At 47.6% G+C, this 17634-nt stretch overlaps 1 protein-coding gene across 2 annotated transcripts; it reads left to right on the forward strand.

Moving 5' to 3' along the window:
- The first annotated feature begins 183 nt into the window (after positions 1-183).
- On the forward strand, positions 184-17392 carry DDX27 (DEAD-box helicase 27). Of its 2 annotated transcripts, none has more exons than XM_025000567.2 (21): positions 184-307; positions 1563-1709; positions 3700-3759; positions 4012-4177; positions 5072-5118; positions 5241-5327; positions 6019-6124; positions 6933-7106; positions 7772-7922; positions 8628-8727; positions 8846-8987; positions 9714-9990; positions 11239-11320; positions 11433-11610; positions 13192-13298; positions 13468-13570; positions 14887-14981; positions 15078-15201; positions 15964-16051; positions 17020-17094; positions 17229-17392. In XM_025000567.2, the coding sequence occupies exons 1-21, from the start codon at positions 215-217 to the stop codon at positions 17245-17247; spliced, it is 2421 nt and encodes an 806-aa protein (XP_024856335.1). In that variant the 5' UTR covers positions 184-214; the 3' UTR covers positions 17248-17392.
- Positions 17393-17634: the final 242 nt, after the last annotated feature.

A 17634-nucleotide genomic window follows, 5' to 3' on the forward strand; every position in this document is an offset into this window, starting at 1 on the left:
GTTTTCCAAGCACCAACAAAACAGAATTTAACGATTCTTCATTTCGTCACGCAAAGCACGCATGCGCGCTCCCAGAGGGTGGGGGGGCGCCGGCGGAGGAGGGCGCCGAGGGGAAGTGACGTCAGCACGTTCGCAGTGACGACGCGAGGGGCGCGGAAGTGTGCGAGTCGGCCGGCGCACCGCGCTGCTTTCCGGAAGTGGCTGCCGAGGCACCATGCTCTCGGAGCTGGGCTTCATCCGGACCATAGGCGAAGATGAGGACGTGCAGGTGGAGCCGGAAACTGACTCTGAGGACGAGGAGGAGGAGGTACTGGCCGATCGGGGTGGCAGCGCGGCGGCAGGCAGTCGCTGTCCTTGACTGCTTCCCTTCTCCGCCGTGCCTCAGGTCCCTGCCCCCAGGTCCTCGGTATCCTCTGCCTGGCTGCCAAGTGTCCCTGGGCCTCACCTGGACCCCCGGTGGTTGCCACTAGCCTTTCCTCACCTGTGCCCGTGCCATTCTGTGTCGCCTTGGTGAGCTCCGTACCCATTCACTGAACTGAAGTTTAATCCAGGCCTGTGTCAGAGATCCAGAGACGGAGTCAGTCCTGGTTTCTTATTCAAGGAGCCGTGTTATCCATGCATTCATTAAGTCAGTACTGATTGAACTGATTTACGTGTGCGACACCTAGTGTTGAGCATCCAGGGCATAGCGGTGAACAGAGTAGACAAGGAAACCGCTCTCCTGAAGCTTATGTTGCTTGGGGGAGTTAAGAGACTTAAGCAGGATGGCGATTAAAAAGGCATAGGTGTCCTGGAAAGGTGCTCACCCTTTAAAGATCCAGCTCAAGTATTTCCCCCTCTGTGGCCTCATCTGCTTACTGACACCTCCGTTTGGGGGTCCCTTGGCCTCTAAGGGTTCAGTTTTTTCAAAACTGAACTCTTGGGTCTCCCTCACCCTGCCAACCTGCTCCATCTCACACCAGAAACCCTGCAGTCATGCAGCTTCCTTCTCCTCTCTCCCCTCCAATGCTCTGTAGGCTACCTTGGAAATCTCTCTTCAGCGACTTCTGGGCTCAGTCCACACTGCTTCCACCCTAGTCCAGCCCACTACCATCGTGTACCTGGTTACCTACAGTCTTAATATACCTGGTCTCTAGCTGTTTCTCTCGCCTCCCTCTTCCCCCACAGTGTATTTTCCACTTAGCAGCCAGAATGATCTTTTCACTTCGTGAATGGAAAACTGTCATAGAAAAGTTATCGCTTACATGTGGAATCTAAAATATGACACAAATATAGAGAGCAGACTTGTTGCAGGGGAGGGACGGATTAGGAATTTGGGATTAGCTGATGCAAACTATTATATATATAAGATGGAGAAGCAACAAGGTCCTTCTGTATAGCACAGGGATCTTTAGTTGCTGCATCTGGGATCTAGTTCCCTGACCAGGGATTGAACCCGGGTCCCCTGCATGGGGAGGGTGGGGTCTTAGCCACTGGACCACCAAGGAAGTCCCTCATTTCCTTCTTCTCTTTCTGGTGTTCTTTCATCTTAGTCCCATAGTCATCCTTCTTCCTCTTCCCAGGGGCCCATTGTGCTGGGCAGAAAGCAGAAAGCCTTACAAAAGAACCGCAGCGCTGATTTCAACCCTGACTTTGTTTTCACTGAGAAGGAGGGAATGTACGATGGCAGCTGGGCCATGGCTGATGTCCTAAGCCAGCTGAAGAAGAAGGTGAGATTGACAGTGATAGGCAGTTCCAGGCCGAGAATCGGACACAGTTAAGGTTGGACACTGGGTTTCAGGATCCAGTGTTGTAGGAATACCAAATGTCACATATAAATTGCTTGACTAAAAAATGGACATAGCTGTGTTAAAATGGTCTCTTTTCTAGATGTTCATTCCTCTAGAAAGAAACCTTTTTAATGTCAGTTTATTACAAAGAACAGTCCAGCAGATTTCCTTGGTAGTGGGGTTTCTGAAGGCTTGATGCAGTCCCCAGAGACTGTTACTCTCTGTCACTTGTCAGGTGATCTCAGGTGACTTTAGTGTTTAGGATTCCTGGTTCCCACACATCACAGGCAAAACCACCACAAATGTTGTTGTCATCTGCTTATTTGCCAAAATCCTGTGCTTTCCTTTGAATGTGGTTATTAACAAGCTAGAAGATGCTTGAAAGTTTTTTCCATTTCATGTGCTTCAGAGAGAATTATTGCCTGCTCAGAGCAGTTTAATCCAGACTGCTGGTCTGCCAGGAGAAATATCAGTAACCTCAGATATGCAGATGACACCACCCTTGTGGCAGAAAATGAAGAAGAACTAAAGAGCCTCTTGAAAGTGAAAGAGGAGAGGGAAAAAATTGGCTTAAAACTCTACATTCAGAAGACTAAGATCCTGGCATCCAGTCTCATCACTTCATGGGAAATAGATGGGGAAACAATGGAAATAGTGCCAGACTTTATTTTTTTGGGCTCCAAAATCACTGCAGACGGCAACTGCAGCCATGAAATTAAAAGACACTTGCTCCTTGGAAGAAAAGTTATGACCAACTTAGATAGCATATTAAAAAGCAGAGACACTACTTTGCCAACAAAGGTCCGTCTAGTCAAAGCTATGGTTTTTCCAGTAGTCAGGTATGGATGTGAGAGTTGGACTATAAAGAAACCTGAGTGCCAAGGAATTGATGCTTTTGAACTGTGGTGTTGGAGAAGACTCTTGAGAGTCCCTTGGACTGTAAGGAGATCCAACCAGTCCATCCTAAAGGAAATCAGTCCTGAATATTCGTTGGAAGGGCCGATGTTAAAGCTGGAACTCCAATACTTTGGCCTCCTGATGTGAAGAACTGACTGGAAAAGACCCTGATGCTGGGTAAGATTGAAGGTGTGAGGAGAAGGGGACAACAGAGATGAGATGGTTGGATGGCATCACTGACTCGATGGACATGGGTTTGAGTAAACTCCGGGAGTTGGTGATGGACAGGGAGGCCTGGCATGCTGCAGTCCGTGGGGTCACAGAGTCAGACGTGACTGAGTGAATGAACTGAACTGAACTGCTGGTCCTTGTTCTGACTGAAATGAAACAGCATTGCCTTTTCAAAGTCATCTTGGAAGGATTTTTTTTTCTTTTCATATGAAATTCATGTAATTGAAGACTTACATTCTTAAGTCTTATAGAGCTTACATTCTAGCAGGATAGAAAATAACTAGACAAATAATTAAACAGTTAATTGTGGTTATGGTAAGTACCATAGCAGTTTAAGGTGCTTTGAGCGTGCAGAAGGGGGGCCTGCCATTACTTACTCTTTCTAGAGTTTTAGCAGTACCCATCATTCCCTGAATTTGCTCAGATTTCAATATTTTATTTGATAGGCTAAATTATGTTCAATCGGCAAGGGGGAAAGTTTTTTCCAAGTAGCATTCATTCAGATATGATGTGACATCTCTTGGTAATTGTATCATTCTGAATAGTCAACACTTTCTAGAATGTGGATGTCCTTATTGGTTCCAGGTAATTTAAAGGTATTTTTTAAACAAACAGACCATTTATTTAATGTTTTTTTGTTTGCTTGTTTGCCTTATTGTGAGTAATCTAGATTGATCAATCTGTCCAAGGACAGACGAGCTTTTTCTATACTGAACATCTCAGAACCAACCCTCAGAAGATGCTTGCTTTGTCTCTTTCCCGTATGTATGTTTCTTTTTCATCTCTTCATTTTTATTTGTAGAGGGCTGCCACAACATTAGATGAGAAGATTGAGAAAGTTCGAAAGAAAAGGAAAACAGAGGTGAGTAAGCAAAGCATCACTTCTCTTTGTTGGTCAGCCTTGAGCGTTGCTCTCAGAACAACCCTCCTGTTTCTCATTGAGCCTAGGTCGCAGTGCAGCTGGTCCAGGCAGGCTTTCTCTGCGTGTCTGTGGTTAATACTCACTCAGAGTCCACATAGCATTCTCCCAGGGTGGCGAGCATAACATTGTTCATAGGTTCTTGATTGCCTAAAATGTGTAGTCGTCTTGCTTTATTACAGTTTCTTTTTCTAGGATAAAGAAGCCAAGTCTGGAAAGTCAGAGAAGGAGAAAGAAGCAAAGGAGGGCTCTGAACCAGAGGAGGAGGAAGACCTTGAAAGAAAAGATGTAGAAGCCTCAGAAGATGAAGAATCAGAGACTGACTACTCATCAGCGGATGAGAACATCCTCACCAAGGCAGGTAGGTGATGCTGTGAGAAGCAGGGACAGGAAACCAGAGTGTTCGTCTTGACTTCTGTAGATTATTTTATGCCCTTCTGCACAGTTAAATTTAAGATGTCTCCATGTTGAACTCCTTTCTTTTAGCTTCTCTTTTCCTTGGGATTTTATTAGGGCTGTTGTACTTCACAGACTGAGTTCAGTCTTTCTTTTTTTTCCCTCTTGGCTCATGCCATGAGGTATGTGGGATCTTTCCTGACCAGAGATTGAACCTGAGCCCCCTGGATTGCAAGTGCAATCTTTTTTTTTTTTTTTTTTTTAATTAATTATTTTAGGGGGGTGGAGCTCAAAGTCTTAATCCCTGGACCACCAGGGAAATCTTTTTTTCTTTTTTTTTTTTTTGGCCATGCTACATGGCTGGCAGGATCTTAGTTCTCTTGAGTAGAGATCAAACCCAGGCCCCAGTGAAAGCCGTGAGTTCTAACCACTGGACTGCCAAGGAGGTCCCAAGCTCACTCTTTTCCTCATCTCCAGCCCCACACAGCAATTGGCACTTCTGTGACTCAAACTTATTTGGGGTGATGGGTCTCCCACCTCAGATGAGTCCACCCACGTAGTAGCTGCTCCATGAATAACTTCTTGCAGAAATGAAGTTCAGAGCTAAAGCATTATTACACAGCACAGTGACTGGGAGTCTGGTCTCTGGAACATGGTAAGCTTCCTTCGTCTGAGTGACTTACCTTCCCAGCCGCACAGCCTCCTCTTCTGTGAGGTGACGCTGGTGACAGCAGCTCCCCCAGGTCGTGGTGTGGCTTCAGTGAGGTGTCTGTCCAGGTAATGCACTTAGGACAGTGTCTAGCTGACTGAGTGCTCAGGAGGTGTGAGCCCTGATTATTTGCTCTCTTTTTCTCCATAGATACACTCAAAATAAAGGAGCGGAAGAAGAAAAAGAAGAAAGGACAGGTGAGCATGGGCTTGGACAACCGTATGGAGCTTATTTTACAACCTGAAAGGATTTTCAGGTCATTTAGTTTTCTTAGGCCCCTTTTGCTGAATTCTCTTTGTCTTTTGATTTTCTGGTGTAGGAAGCAGGAGGATTTTTTGAAGATGCATCTCAGTACGATGAAAACCTCTCATTCCAGGACATGAACCTTTCCCGTCCTCTGCTGAAGGTAGTGGCTACTTTCGTCAACCATGGGATTCTTGCAGTTGCCCCGTAACTGGGCTCTCTGCCCTAAGCTGGGTTGGTGGCCTCCCTGAACTGCGTTGTCCACACAGCTGCTGGAGAGCCTGCTCTTGCGAGGTTTCCCCTGCTGGCCTGTGCGTACGGCCCTGCCCCTTCTGGTCCCCTCTGATGAGGCTTCCCAGCAGCCGTTCTGCTCTGGCCACGCTGGCCTCCTCGCTGACCCTCACACAGGTCAGGCATCTTCTTCCTCAAGGCCTTTGCACTTGGTGTTCCCACTGCCTGGAAGATGGTTCCAAAAACCTGGTTGGGCTGCTCTTCGCTTCTCTCAGGGTTCTCCTCAGTATACCCTGGCCACCTTCCTGGAAATCGCTCTCATCCCTTCCCTGCCGCCCTCCCTAGCCTGCTCAACTGCTGTGGTTTTCCCCACAGCTTTTCTCTTCACATCACAGCTGTTTGGTTTTGGCCTGTTTTTTTCTCACAGACTCCAAGATTCCTAAGGGCAGGGTTGTTTCTTTTGTTGCCTGCTCTGTGCTCAGTGCCTGGAATATCGACATATACATACACACACCAGACGGACTGAATGATGGGAAGGGACTGAAACCCGATGGAAACCTGCCTTGTTAGTTTGACGCTCAGACCCCCTCCCCCTCCTGTCTGGTCCCACCTTCTCTCTTCAGGCCATCACAGCCATGGGCTTCAAGCAGCCCACCCCCATCCAGAAGGCGTGCATACCTGTGGGGCTGCTGGGGAAGGACATCTGTGCCTGCGCAGCCACGGGGACAGGTACCGAGGACAGGGAGCTGGGGTGGCGGCGGGGGGACGGCAGGAGGAGGACGCATAACGGAGCAGAGGCTCAGGGCTGGCTGACTACAAGGCTGCTTTGCTAAATACGCAGACACACATTTTAATGCAACGACACTATGTATTCTGTATAGTAACTTCCCTTCTAAGTAATGCTTATATATATGTTCTCTTTCTTTAAATGCTCTCTACTTTTTTTAAATAGGGTAGTCACAGGTTACAGGTTTTAGGGGCTCTATCAGGGTGTCTCTGTGACCATGACCTCTTGGCACTCCCGTGATAGGCCCCTGTCATTGGAATAAAGATTTTATAGAAGGGATATTTATCACAACATTGTGGACTAGTGCAGTTAATCATACAGTCATGTCATAGAGAAGAAATAATCATGTAATAGAACACGATGTACTCATTTAAAAGTAGAGTACATAAAGAAATGGGAAAATATATATATAAAGGGAAGTTACTAAACAGTATATAGTATTATTGCATTAAAGTGTATATTTTTATATATTTCTGTCCATTAATAAAAAGTGATTGGTAATATAGTTTTGTTAATGCTTACCTCTGGTTGGCTGAACTGTGGATGATTTAAAAAATTTTTTTTTTGTATTTCCCAGATGTTTTACATTAACCATGTGATTTTAAAACCAGAGAGAAAGTTTTATGAAAACTCAGTTCCCTCACTTCCCTCTGAGCAGATGTGCAGGCTCTCTGTACGCAGGTGAACACCTGGGCCTGTGAGTGTTTCACACCCTTCTGCTTATTGTGCTCCTGCTGCGCTTCCCTCCAGGTAAAACGGCAGCTTTTGCCCTGCCGGTCTTGGAGCGCCTGATCTACAAACCCCGCCAGGCTCCAGTGACCCGCGTGCTGGTGCTGGTTCCCACCCGAGAACTGGGCATCCAGGTGCACTCCGTCACCAAGCAGCTGGCCCAGTTCTGCAGCATCACCACCTGCCTGGCTGTGGGTGAGTGTCTGGCTAAGGGCCGTTTGCCCCTGGAAGGCTGACACGGGAAGAATGGATGTGTGCCACCGTGAAGGATGACTGGTGTAGGAAAACCTTCATGGGGCTGATGACGTTTCCACAGTAGAGAGTGAGGGGGACGGGGAGGGAGGAACCTTGCAAAATGGAACTTCAGAATACTGAGAACACTTTTTTTCTTGGTACTCAACAAATTTAGGATATAATTTTTGTCTTGCATGAATACTGAATCAAATATTAATTGGAGCAGGCTTTTTCTGATGACGTTATATGATAGTCACTCAGTCTTCATTTTACCCTTTATGCGGTAGGAAGTCACAGGTGACTTAGAAAGATTATCGGTTTCACAGCTGCATCTCTCAGTCCTTGGATGGTTGACTCGTTCTATTCTGTGGCTCCTTTTATTCCGCAGTGCCTTTGTGTCGTCCTCTTTTTTTGATTTTTGCATTTAGTACAGTTGGAGTTAACTAACCCATCTCTCCCAGTGTCCTGTAAAATCCATGCGGGTGGGGCCTCCGCTGGCCTTGTCCTCTGCCTTTTGCTCTGCATTTGCCGTGAGACCTGGCGGGTGGCAGGGCTCAGTCCTTCCAGGTAGCGAGTCCTTACGGTAATGACTCAGCTGCCCACCTGGTGGGCTCTGCTCTTTGCAGGTGGCCTGGACGTGAAGTCTCAGGAAGCAGCGCTTCGGGCAGCGCCTGACATCCTCATCGCCACCCCAGGCCGGCTCATCGATCACCTCCACAACTGCCCTTCCTTCCACCTGAGCAGCATCGAGGTGCTCATCTTGGATGAGGCTGACAGGTACACCTGAAATGCTGGGGTCCCCAGGGCCCCACCCCTGGATGGGAACCTGCACTCCACATGGTCCTACGTAGCTCTCACCAGTTTAGCTGTCAGGTTCACGCCTTTGTCCATCTTCGCCCAGATTATCCGGCTCTCTTTCTCTGTGTGTAACGTGATGGTTAAGAGGGAAGGCAGGTCAGATTCTGGCTCTGTCACTTCCTGAGATTGGGAAGCAATTATGTAGATTCTCAAAGCAAATCCTTTTTGTTTGTAAGTGGGGGTTAAGTACCCAACCTCATGTTGTTGAGGATTCAAGGAGTAACCCCGGTAAAGTGCCAGTGTTTCTGGTGAGGATTCAGCCAGCAGCCTCGATTACCTGAATTTCTTAATGGTGATAATGACATTGTGTCTGTGTAGGGGAGAATCCTTGTCCTTAGGGAACGTGTGCTGAAATATTTAGGGGTCAGGTGTTGTGATACCTGCCACTGAAAAGCAAATGATTTCGCAAAAGGAAAAAGAAAGATTACGCAAATGTGGCCAGATGGTAATTCTTGGTGAATATTGGTAAAAGGATAAAGTAACACTCATAAAATAAGGAAATACGTGAGCCTGAAACGTAGCTAGGGATGATACGCAAACATCTCCTGTATGTTTTCTGTGCTTCGTCGATACAGACGCAGGCCCAGCCCATTTTGTTGACCTCTCCCCTCCCCTGTTGGCCAGGATGCTGGACGAGTACTTTGAGGAGCAGATGAAGGAGATCATCCGCATGTGCTCCCACCACCGCCAGACCATGCTTTTCTCAGCCACGATGACGGACGAGGTGGGCCGTGGGGAATGGAGAGACAGTACAGAGGCCCCTGGGCTGGGCTGGGCTGGGGCAGCATCTCCCTCCTGCCCTCTGGCAGACCAGTCAGCCTCTCTGTCTTTGTGGCTGGCAGGTGAAAGATCTGGCCTCTGTCTCCTTGAAGAATCCCGTCCGGATATTTGTGAATAGCAACACGGATGTGGCCCCCTTCCTGCGGCAGGAGTTCATCCGGATCCGGCCTAACCGGGAAGGGGACCGGGAAGCCATCGTGGCAGGTGAAAGCCCGGGGTGGGACCGGGGAGGGTAGGGTGCTCAACTCCCCTGAGCTTCACACGGAAGGTTTGGTTTCTCCCGCGGCACCCCCTCCTCCATCCAGTCTTCCCCAGTCCCGTGCCTGGGCCTGCTGTCTGCTCCATACTTTAACCAGGGGTGCTTCCCCTCTCTCTTTCATCCCCTCACCTCCCTTCGACCATCCAGCCTTCCTTATGTCCTGCTGAACTCCTGGACACCTCCTCCAGCGGTCCCTCTGGCTCTTCTCCTGGGCCACTACTGCGTCGCCTGGCTTGTTGCAGCAGCCTCTTACCTGGCTCTCTGCTTCCACTCTGTCTCTTCTCCACACTGCAGACCATTAAAGAGGATCATTAACAAACAAGCATTCACCCCGTTCCTTCGCTGTTGAACCCCTCTGCCATCTCTCATCGCTCTTAGACTGAAATCCACGCTCCCTAGCAAGTCCTGTAAAATCCTCTGGACCTGCCCCTGCTTTCCTGGCCTTGGAGCCTTAGCTCATGGTTTTCTAGCCATACCCGCTTGCTTTCGCTTTCACAAACCCATCGAGCTTTTGTGTTTGACTGAACCTTTACATTTGCTCTTGATCCTCTGCCTGGAATCCTCCCCTAGATTGTCTCGTAGATGAGCCTGTCCCATACTTCAGCCTAACGTCACCTCTTCAGAGAGGCCAGCCCTGAAGCGGTGCTGGCTTCCCTGCTTCTGTCCTGCAGTGGAAGCTCCACACGGCGGGGCCCTCACTTGTTTTGGCGGCCCCAGGCACAGCAGCCACACTGCGGGCGAGGAGCAGGACGTGCTTGGAGATGGCCACTGGCTCACTCTTGTCTCCCTGGCAGCTCTGTTGATGAGAACCTTCACTGACCATGTGATGCTGTTCACCCAGACCAAGAAGCAGGCCCACCGTATGCACATCCTTCTGGGGCTGATGGGGCTGCAGGTGGGCGAGCTCCATGGCAACCTGTCTCAGACGCAGCGGCTGGAGGCCCTCCGGTAAAGTCTCGGGGGCTGAGGCTCCCACGCATCCTTCAGAGAGGGCTGTCTTCATTCCAGAGGGGGAGTCCTCCCAGAGGTCATGGTAGTGTAATGGCAGGGCACTCAGCAGAGTTCCCCACATTCTGGCCTAACCATTGTAGGGTCATGTCTCAGACACATTCAGAACTTTGACTTTGTAGGAAATGATACCCTTGCCCCAGGGCTTAGAAACTGGGAGCTGCTGAGTGGGGTCACAGCAGGAAATTCCGACTCGGGAAGAAGCAGGTTCTGACCTCTGCAGCCTTTCCAGAGCAGTGGACGTCCCCAGGTCTGCTGGAGCGAGATCCTGAATCAAATCCATTCACTATTTCTTGAGTGTTTACTTTGCCAGACCCTGTGCTTTTCCATGTGATTTCTTAAGTCCCACAGAATGAGATCAACTTGGTAGGCAAGGAAGTACCCTTTAGAACACTCCACCTGTCCCTATTCATTATCATAGGCAGTTGAGAGTTTGTTTTTTTTTAATTGCTTATTTGGCTGTGCTTAGTTATGTTTATAGAGAAGGCAGTGGCACCCCACTCCAGTACTCTTGCCTGGAAAATCCCATGGGCGGAGGAGCCTGGTAGGCTGCAGTCCATGGAGTTGCTGAGAGTTGGACACGACTGAGCGACTTCACTTTCACTTTTCACTTTCATGCATTGGAGAAGGAAATGGCAACCCACTCCAGTGTTCTTGCCTGGAGAATCCCAGGGACAGGGGAGCCTGGTGGGCTGCCGTCTCTGGGGTCGCACGGAGTTGGACATGACTGAAGTGACTTAGCAGCAGCAGCAGCAGTATGTTTAACTGCAGCATGTGGGATCTAGTTCCCTGACCAGGGATTGAACCTGGGCCCCCTGCACTGGGAGTTCAGAGTCTTAGCCATCAGACCATAAGGGAAGCCCGAGAGTTGTTTCTTAAAGGCTGCTTTGAATGCTGAGACATTTGCGTGTGCTGCTTTTTATAGTCTAGCTCTGTGGTTCCCGAGCTTCCACATTCATAGGAATTTCTGTTTAAAGTTGGATCCACAAAACTACGTTTGCTGTATGTTGTGGGATGTTTGGGGGGCACATAAGTGTTGTTAGACTGACATTTAGGACCTGTCCCCACCGTGACGGTCTGTACTCTGCTGCTTGACTCCAGAAGGGTTTGTGTTCTTGCTGTGGGTTCAGGCTCCTGCAGAGCGTTGGGGTCGAATATTCAGAGGAACGTGTTTGTGGCTGTTTGTAGGCGCTTTAAAGACGAACAGATTGACATCCTCGTGGCCACCGACGTAGCAGCCCGTGGACTGGACATCGAGGGGGTCAAAACGGTGAGCAGGCTTCCCTTTGCTTGAGCTTCCGGTGGGGATCCTTCTGCCTCCTTGTGCCCTCCTCTCCCTGCCAGCTCCCAGACCTGACTGATGCTCAGCTTTGGCCTTCCAGGTAATCAACTTCACCATGCCCAACACCATTAAGCATTACGTCCACCGGGTGGGGCGCACAGCTCGTGCCGGCCGGGCCGGGCGCTCGGTCTCTCTGGTAGGGGAAGAGGAGCGGAAGATGCTGAAGGAAATTGTCAAGGCCGCCAAGGCCCCTGTGAAGGCCCGCATTCTGCCCCAGGGTGAGCAGGCATCAGTGTAGCAGCCCAGGATGGCTTGGGGTGGGGCACGGGGCGGGCAGGGTCCTCAATCAGACCCAGGAGGGCGGGGCAGGGGACAGAAGGTGATGGGTAAGAGCAGGTGCTTTGCTGTTAGGAGCCAGATCAGTATCCCAGCTCTGCCACTTCGTTGTTGAGGAGTCTTGGGCAGGACTGTGTGTGAGAGGGAGTGAGGAAAGGCTTGTGCCCCAAGTGTTTACTCACAGGATTTGTCAGCCTTTGGGAAGAGAAGGCTTCTTCTTAAGGTGCCACCCCTATTAACCCTTCCTCCCTTCTTCTTCCAGAGAGTGAGGAGGAAGTCAGTACTCATTCTTTTTGGATAGTTTTCATTCTTTTTGTTGTTCTCATCCGTAAGGGTCATATAAAGTGCATCCTTACAAAATTTTTTTTTTTAAGTTACAAAAATAATATGTATTCAGTGTTGGAAAAAAGTAAATCAAATAAGAGTAAAATGTGATTGTAGGAACTTCCCCTGCAGTCCAGGCTTCCCAGGTGGCTTAGTGGTAAAGAATCTTGCCTGCGATGCAGGAGACGCATGTTCCATCCTTGTGTCGGGAAGATCCCCTGGAGGAGGGCACGGCTACCCACTCCAGTATTCTTGCCTGGAGAATTCCATGGATAGGGGAGCCTGGCAGGCTACAGTCCATGGATCACAAAGTCAGACGTGCCTGAAGTGACTGAACACGCGCACACCCCAGTGGTTCAGTTCTTAGGACTCTGCCTTCCAAGGCAGGGGCTATGAGTTTGATCCCTGGTCAGGGAGCTAACATCCCACATGCATTGCAGCCAAAAGCCAAAATATAAAACAGAAGCAAGATTGTAGCAGATTCAATAGACCTTAAAAATAGTCCACATAAAAAAAAAAAAATCTTTAAAAAAATGTAATTGCATATGAAAGAGCTTACCGCTTGTAGCATTTGAGGTACATCTTTTCAGACCTTTTTTCCCATTCATGGGTCTTTTTCTTTCCCTTTCATTTAAAATTTTTTTCATTTGATTCATTCAGTCTATTGCTCTTTATTGTATTCTAGGTATTGGGGATAGAGCAGGAAACAAAGCAGCTGACTTTGATGAGAAAGAGGCACAATAAATAAGTCAATAGTAGATGTGATTGAGAACAACAGGAGAAGTGACTATTTTTGAAAAGCTATTGGGAAAGGACTCTGAACAGATGGCATTTGAGCTGAGTCCTGGATGATAAGAATGAGGTGGGGGTGGTCTGGGGACAGCTTGTGCTGAGCAGAGAAAACCAGGGCAAAGACTCAGAGACAGGAACACACTTGGTGTGTGAGTAGAAGAGGAGGGCCAGAGGCCCAGAGCCTGTGAGCAAGCAGTAGACAGAAGTCAGAGAGGTAGGAAGGGCCATGCTGAGAGTTCAGATTTTATTCCAGGAGTGTCAGAAAGCCTTTGGGGAGGTATTAGGCAGAGAAGCCACATATTAAAAAAAAAAACAGTTTTGTCACTAAATACCCACCCTGCATTATTTTAATCAGTTACACCATATTCATCTTTATTTTAAAATCTCTTTTGTTCTTTTCCCTTGAGACGTCATCCTCAAATTCCGGGATAAGATTGAGAAAATGGAGAAAGATGTGTATGCAGTTCTGCAGTTAGAGGCTGAGGAGAAAGAGATGCAGAAGTCGGAAGCCCAGGTGAGTCCACTCAGTGAGCAGACCACACAGCTCCTGCTGGTCTGCCTTCTGATGGGCTGTGTCTGCCAAACGTACCATCAGAATCCCAGGCATTTGCAGGCCGTGGCTTCCTGCAGTCGCCGTATTCTGTGTTATCAGACGTGGTTTCATCCTTCTGCTGTCCCCACAGATCAACACAGCACAGCGGCTCCTGGAGAAAGGGAAGGAGGCACCAAACCCTGAGCCTGAGAGGAGCTGGTTCCAGACCAAGGAAGAGAGGAAGAAGGAAAAAAGTATGTTGGGGAGGTTCCTCCAAAAGCTAAACGTGGAGTTGCCATCAGGCCCAGCAGTTCCACTCCTAGGTCTATGCCCTAAATAACTGAAAACAGGGACTCACACAGATGCTTGTATGCCAGTGTTTATTGAAGCATTATTCACAGTGGCCAAAGGGTGGAAACAGCCGTGTCCATCAGCAGATGAGTGGGTACACAAAACGCGGTATATGCGTACAGTGGGGTGTTCCTCAGCCGTCAGGAAGTTCTGGCACATGCTTCAAGGATGAACCTTGAAAACATGCTAAGTGAAATGGTCCAGACACGAAGGGACAAATCTTTATGATGCCATTTATATGAGGTACCTAGAGGCAAATCCATAGACACAGAACTTACTAGATGTTGTGGGCAAGGAGTTGCTCCTTAATGTTCCATTTGGGATGATGAAAGTTTTAAAAACAGATGATGGCAATGGTTGTACAATATTGTGTCATTAATGCTACTGAATTGTACATTAAAGAATGGTAAAATGGCAAAGTTTATATATATTTTGCCCCAATTAAAAAAAAAAGTAAGTTGGATATTTTTATATATATATATATTCCTTTCTCTCTCCCTTTTACAAACAAACAGATGAATTCACGTTGTTCTACACCTTGGTTTTCCACTTATTTGTCGTTTGGAGATCATTTTATATAGGCATAGACACAGCTGCCTTTTCTTTTTTTAATGACTGGTCTTCTCCATCATACGGGTGGATTATAGTTTATTACTTTTCCACTGAGGGACACTGAGATTGTTTCCTATCTTTTGCTATTATAAACAAGTGAATAGCTATCAAGATGTCTTTTCACAATTAAGCAAGCATATTTGATTTGCAAGGTAAGTTCCAGAAACTGAAATTGTATGTCAGAGGGTATGTGTATTTATTATTTTGTTAGGGGTTGCACAATTACCCTCCAAAGAGGTTGTACCAGGAATTTAAGAAACACTGCCTTTATGTGATGGGACCAAACATTAAGGTGTCTGTATATATGTTAAGTCTCTGTTGTAAATAGGGTTAAAACTGTATTGTGGGAAGGTATAGGGAATATGTCTTTCATAACAAGAGGCAAATAGATAATGAATGTCTCAAGTGGATTAATTAAGGAATAGTGGAATAAACATGTTATTTAGTGAGATGGAGGTAATCACCAGAAGAGGGAGTGGTTGGTTCTTCTCATTTTAAGCCCTTAAATGTATCACTTTAAAATATGTTTACTTACTGTGAGTTAAAAAAAAAAAAACAACATTTTATAAAACAGTACCTGAAATTCCACGCTCTCTTCTCATCCTAGTTGCCAAGGCTCTGCAGGAGTTTGACTTAGCCTTAAGAGGAAAGAAGAAAAGGAAGAAGTTTATGAAGGAAGCCAAAAAAAAGGGGGAGATGACAGTGAGTGGCCTCCCTTTTGGAGGTGGATCCCTGCCTGGGGCCCTGGGTCAGGGCTGCCTCATCTGTTCTGTACATACACGTCATCCTTCTCCCCAGGCAGAGGAGAGATCCCAGTTCGAAATCCTCAAGGCACAGATGTTTGCGGAGCGGCTGGCCAAGAGGAACCGCAGAGCCAAGCGGGCCCGAGCAATGCCCGAGGAGGAGCCAGTGAGGGCTCCTGGTAGGTAGATGGGGAGCTTGAAGGCGCTGGTAGGAGGGATCTCCCTGAAACCTGTGCTTGTGGTCAGGGAGGAAATAGGAGGGATGATGATGACAAGGGCCCACATCTTTTGAGTACTGAGTATGTGCCTGCATGTACAGCTGTCCTTCATTGGCTCCAAGTGGTGAAGTGATCCCATGGTTAGTGGGGACAGCTAGGATTTGAACCCCGCTCTTTCTCATTCTTGGGCTTCCCTGGTGGCTCAGATGGTAAAGAATCCACCTGCAATGCAGGAGACCCAGGTTTGATCCCTGGGCCGGGAAGATTCCCTGAAGAAGGGTATGGCAGCCCACTCTAGTATTCTTGCCTGGAGAATCCCATGGACAGAGGAGCCTGGTGGGCTATAGTCCATGGGGCCGCAAACAGTCGGACGCTACTGACCAACTAACACTTTTTGTTTCTGGAGCCTAGATCTCTAGCAGCTGCTGTTGGAGGAGCGGGTCAGGGTAGAACGATGTGAAGACACTTTCATGTTTAGGGGTCCATTCTACCTTTGGAGTCCTTAAGCATCCTGTCGTCCACCCCCCCCCCCCCCCCGCCCCCCGACCACACACACACCTGGTAATTGATTCTTTTTCCCGTTTCTGCTGGGATCTGGTGTGTCACTTCCATGTCAATAAAACATCAAGCCAGAGCATCCACTAAAGTGGGAACCTTGAGCATAAGGGGATTTAGGAGCTTGAGACAAAGAAGCCTTATCTAACTCATTCTCTCTGTGTGCAGCAAAGAAGCAGAAGCAGGTGAAGAAATCAGTATTTGATGAAGAACTCACCAACACGAGCAAGAAGGCCCTGAAACAGTATCGAGCTGGGTAGGGTTTTAAGTCATCATGGAGCTCTTGGTTTTCTGATAAAAGCTGTGACTCTTCTCCCTTGTTCCCCACTCTTAATTCTCATATACCTACAGATTAATAATTTAGGCATACCTCATTTTATTGTACTTAGTGCAGCAACCCTGCCTTGTCAGATGGCTAGCGTTTTTTTATTTTTTAGTAATAGAGTTTTCTTATTTTTATTTAGTTTTTGTTTTTTGGCCACACCACGTGGCTTGCAGGATCTTAGATCCCTGACTAGGGATTGAAGCTAGGTCCCAGCAGTGAAAGCAACACGGCCTAATTACCGGACCACCAGGGTATTCCCAGCAATAGAATATTTTTAAATTAAGATACGAGCATTGTTTTTTAGACATAATGTTATTGCACAGTTTAAATAGATTCTAGTATAGTATATACGTTAACTGTTACATGCACTGGGAAACCAAAAAAAAAAAAAAAAAGAATCCAAACCGACAGTATCTTTGAGGTCTGCCTATATATAATTTCAAGGGCTCCCATCTACTCCCTCCCCAAGCCCATCTGTGGGTCCCAGGGTGAGAGTAAGTGAAGTGTGAGGGCCCTCCTGCCTTGGAGGTAAAATAGCACATTATGGTTTGGAAGTATAGCTTCTCTCAGGGGAGTAATAGAACAGAGGACTGTGGTGTGCTCTGGAACGTTTTGTTCCTCCCCACATCGTCTGGGCTGGGGTTGGCAGCTGGGTAGACTAAGTTACGCAAGCAGTTTTTTTATATACACAGGAAGGAAGGGCCTCTTCCAGTCTTGCTTTAGAGCTGGGCCCTGACTTTGATAAACCTGTTATCATCAGGTGGAAAAACACAGACTTAGAACCTCAGACCCTAAAGATGATGCATCTGCGTTGTGCTGCTGCTCCGTGTGAGAGCTGGTGGTGGGGATGGTGAGACACTGCCCGCTTGTCCACCATCCTGCCGTCTTCTCATTCACAGCCCCTCCTTTGAAGAAAGAAAAAAATTGGGCTTGCCCCACCAGAGACGAGGAGGAAACTTTAAATCTAAATCCAGGTAATGTTTACAGTTTTGGAGGGCCGGAGGCTACGAGTGGGGTTAGTGAATAAAGGTTTTCTGGGAAAGGAGCTTCTCCTTCCTGTCTGGGCTTGTGGGTTGGTATTTATTTACCCTGCTCATTTTCTTCATAGGTACAAAAGGAGGAAGTAGCCGTGGTGAGCTGAGGAAGTTCATCGGGCAGCTCTTAGATCTCTTCCTTCTGGGAAGTCATCCTGGCTTGGTCTCTCTTCTCTCTGTAAAAAACCTTCTTTAAAACTTTAATTTTGTCATTTGTACATTAAAGAAAGGAAAAGCTGGGGGTCTAAGCGTCCTTGTTAGCTAAGTTTCCTTTTAAGGCTCCTTTTTTGATTAGCTTTCACATAAAGAAAATACCAAATGCAGGAAGTATTTTGGGGAGCGTTGAGACCAGTCTAATTGTACATCTTTCTGTTTCTTCCCTCAGTAGCACAGTCTATGTCACCTACTAGCTTGGCACTGCCATATATACTTGGAACGTATCTCAGTGCTTGGAGAGGAGCTGATGTGGAGTAGAGAAAC

Source organism: Bos taurus, chromosome 13 (genome assembly GCF_002263795.3).
Source record: "Bos taurus isolate L1 Dominette 01449 registration number 42190680 breed Hereford chromosome 13, ARS-UCD2.0, whole genome shotgun sequence".
Classification (NCBI taxonomy): Eukaryota; Metazoa; Chordata; class Mammalia; order Artiodactyla; family Bovidae; genus Bos; species Bos taurus.

Coding starts and splice junctions, on each gene's coding strand:
- DDX27 (XM_025000567.2), top strand. CDS start 215: ATGCTCTCGGAGCTGGGCTTCATCCGGACCATAGGCGAAGATGAGGAC. Junction 308..1,562: donor CTGAGGACGAGGAGGAGGAG/GTACTGGCCGAT, acceptor TCCTCTTCCCAG/GGGCCCATTGTGCTGGGCAG. Junction 6,125..6,932: donor CTGCGCAGCCACGGGGACAG/GTACCGAGGACA, acceptor GCTTCCCTCCAG/GTAAAACGGCAGCTTTTGCC.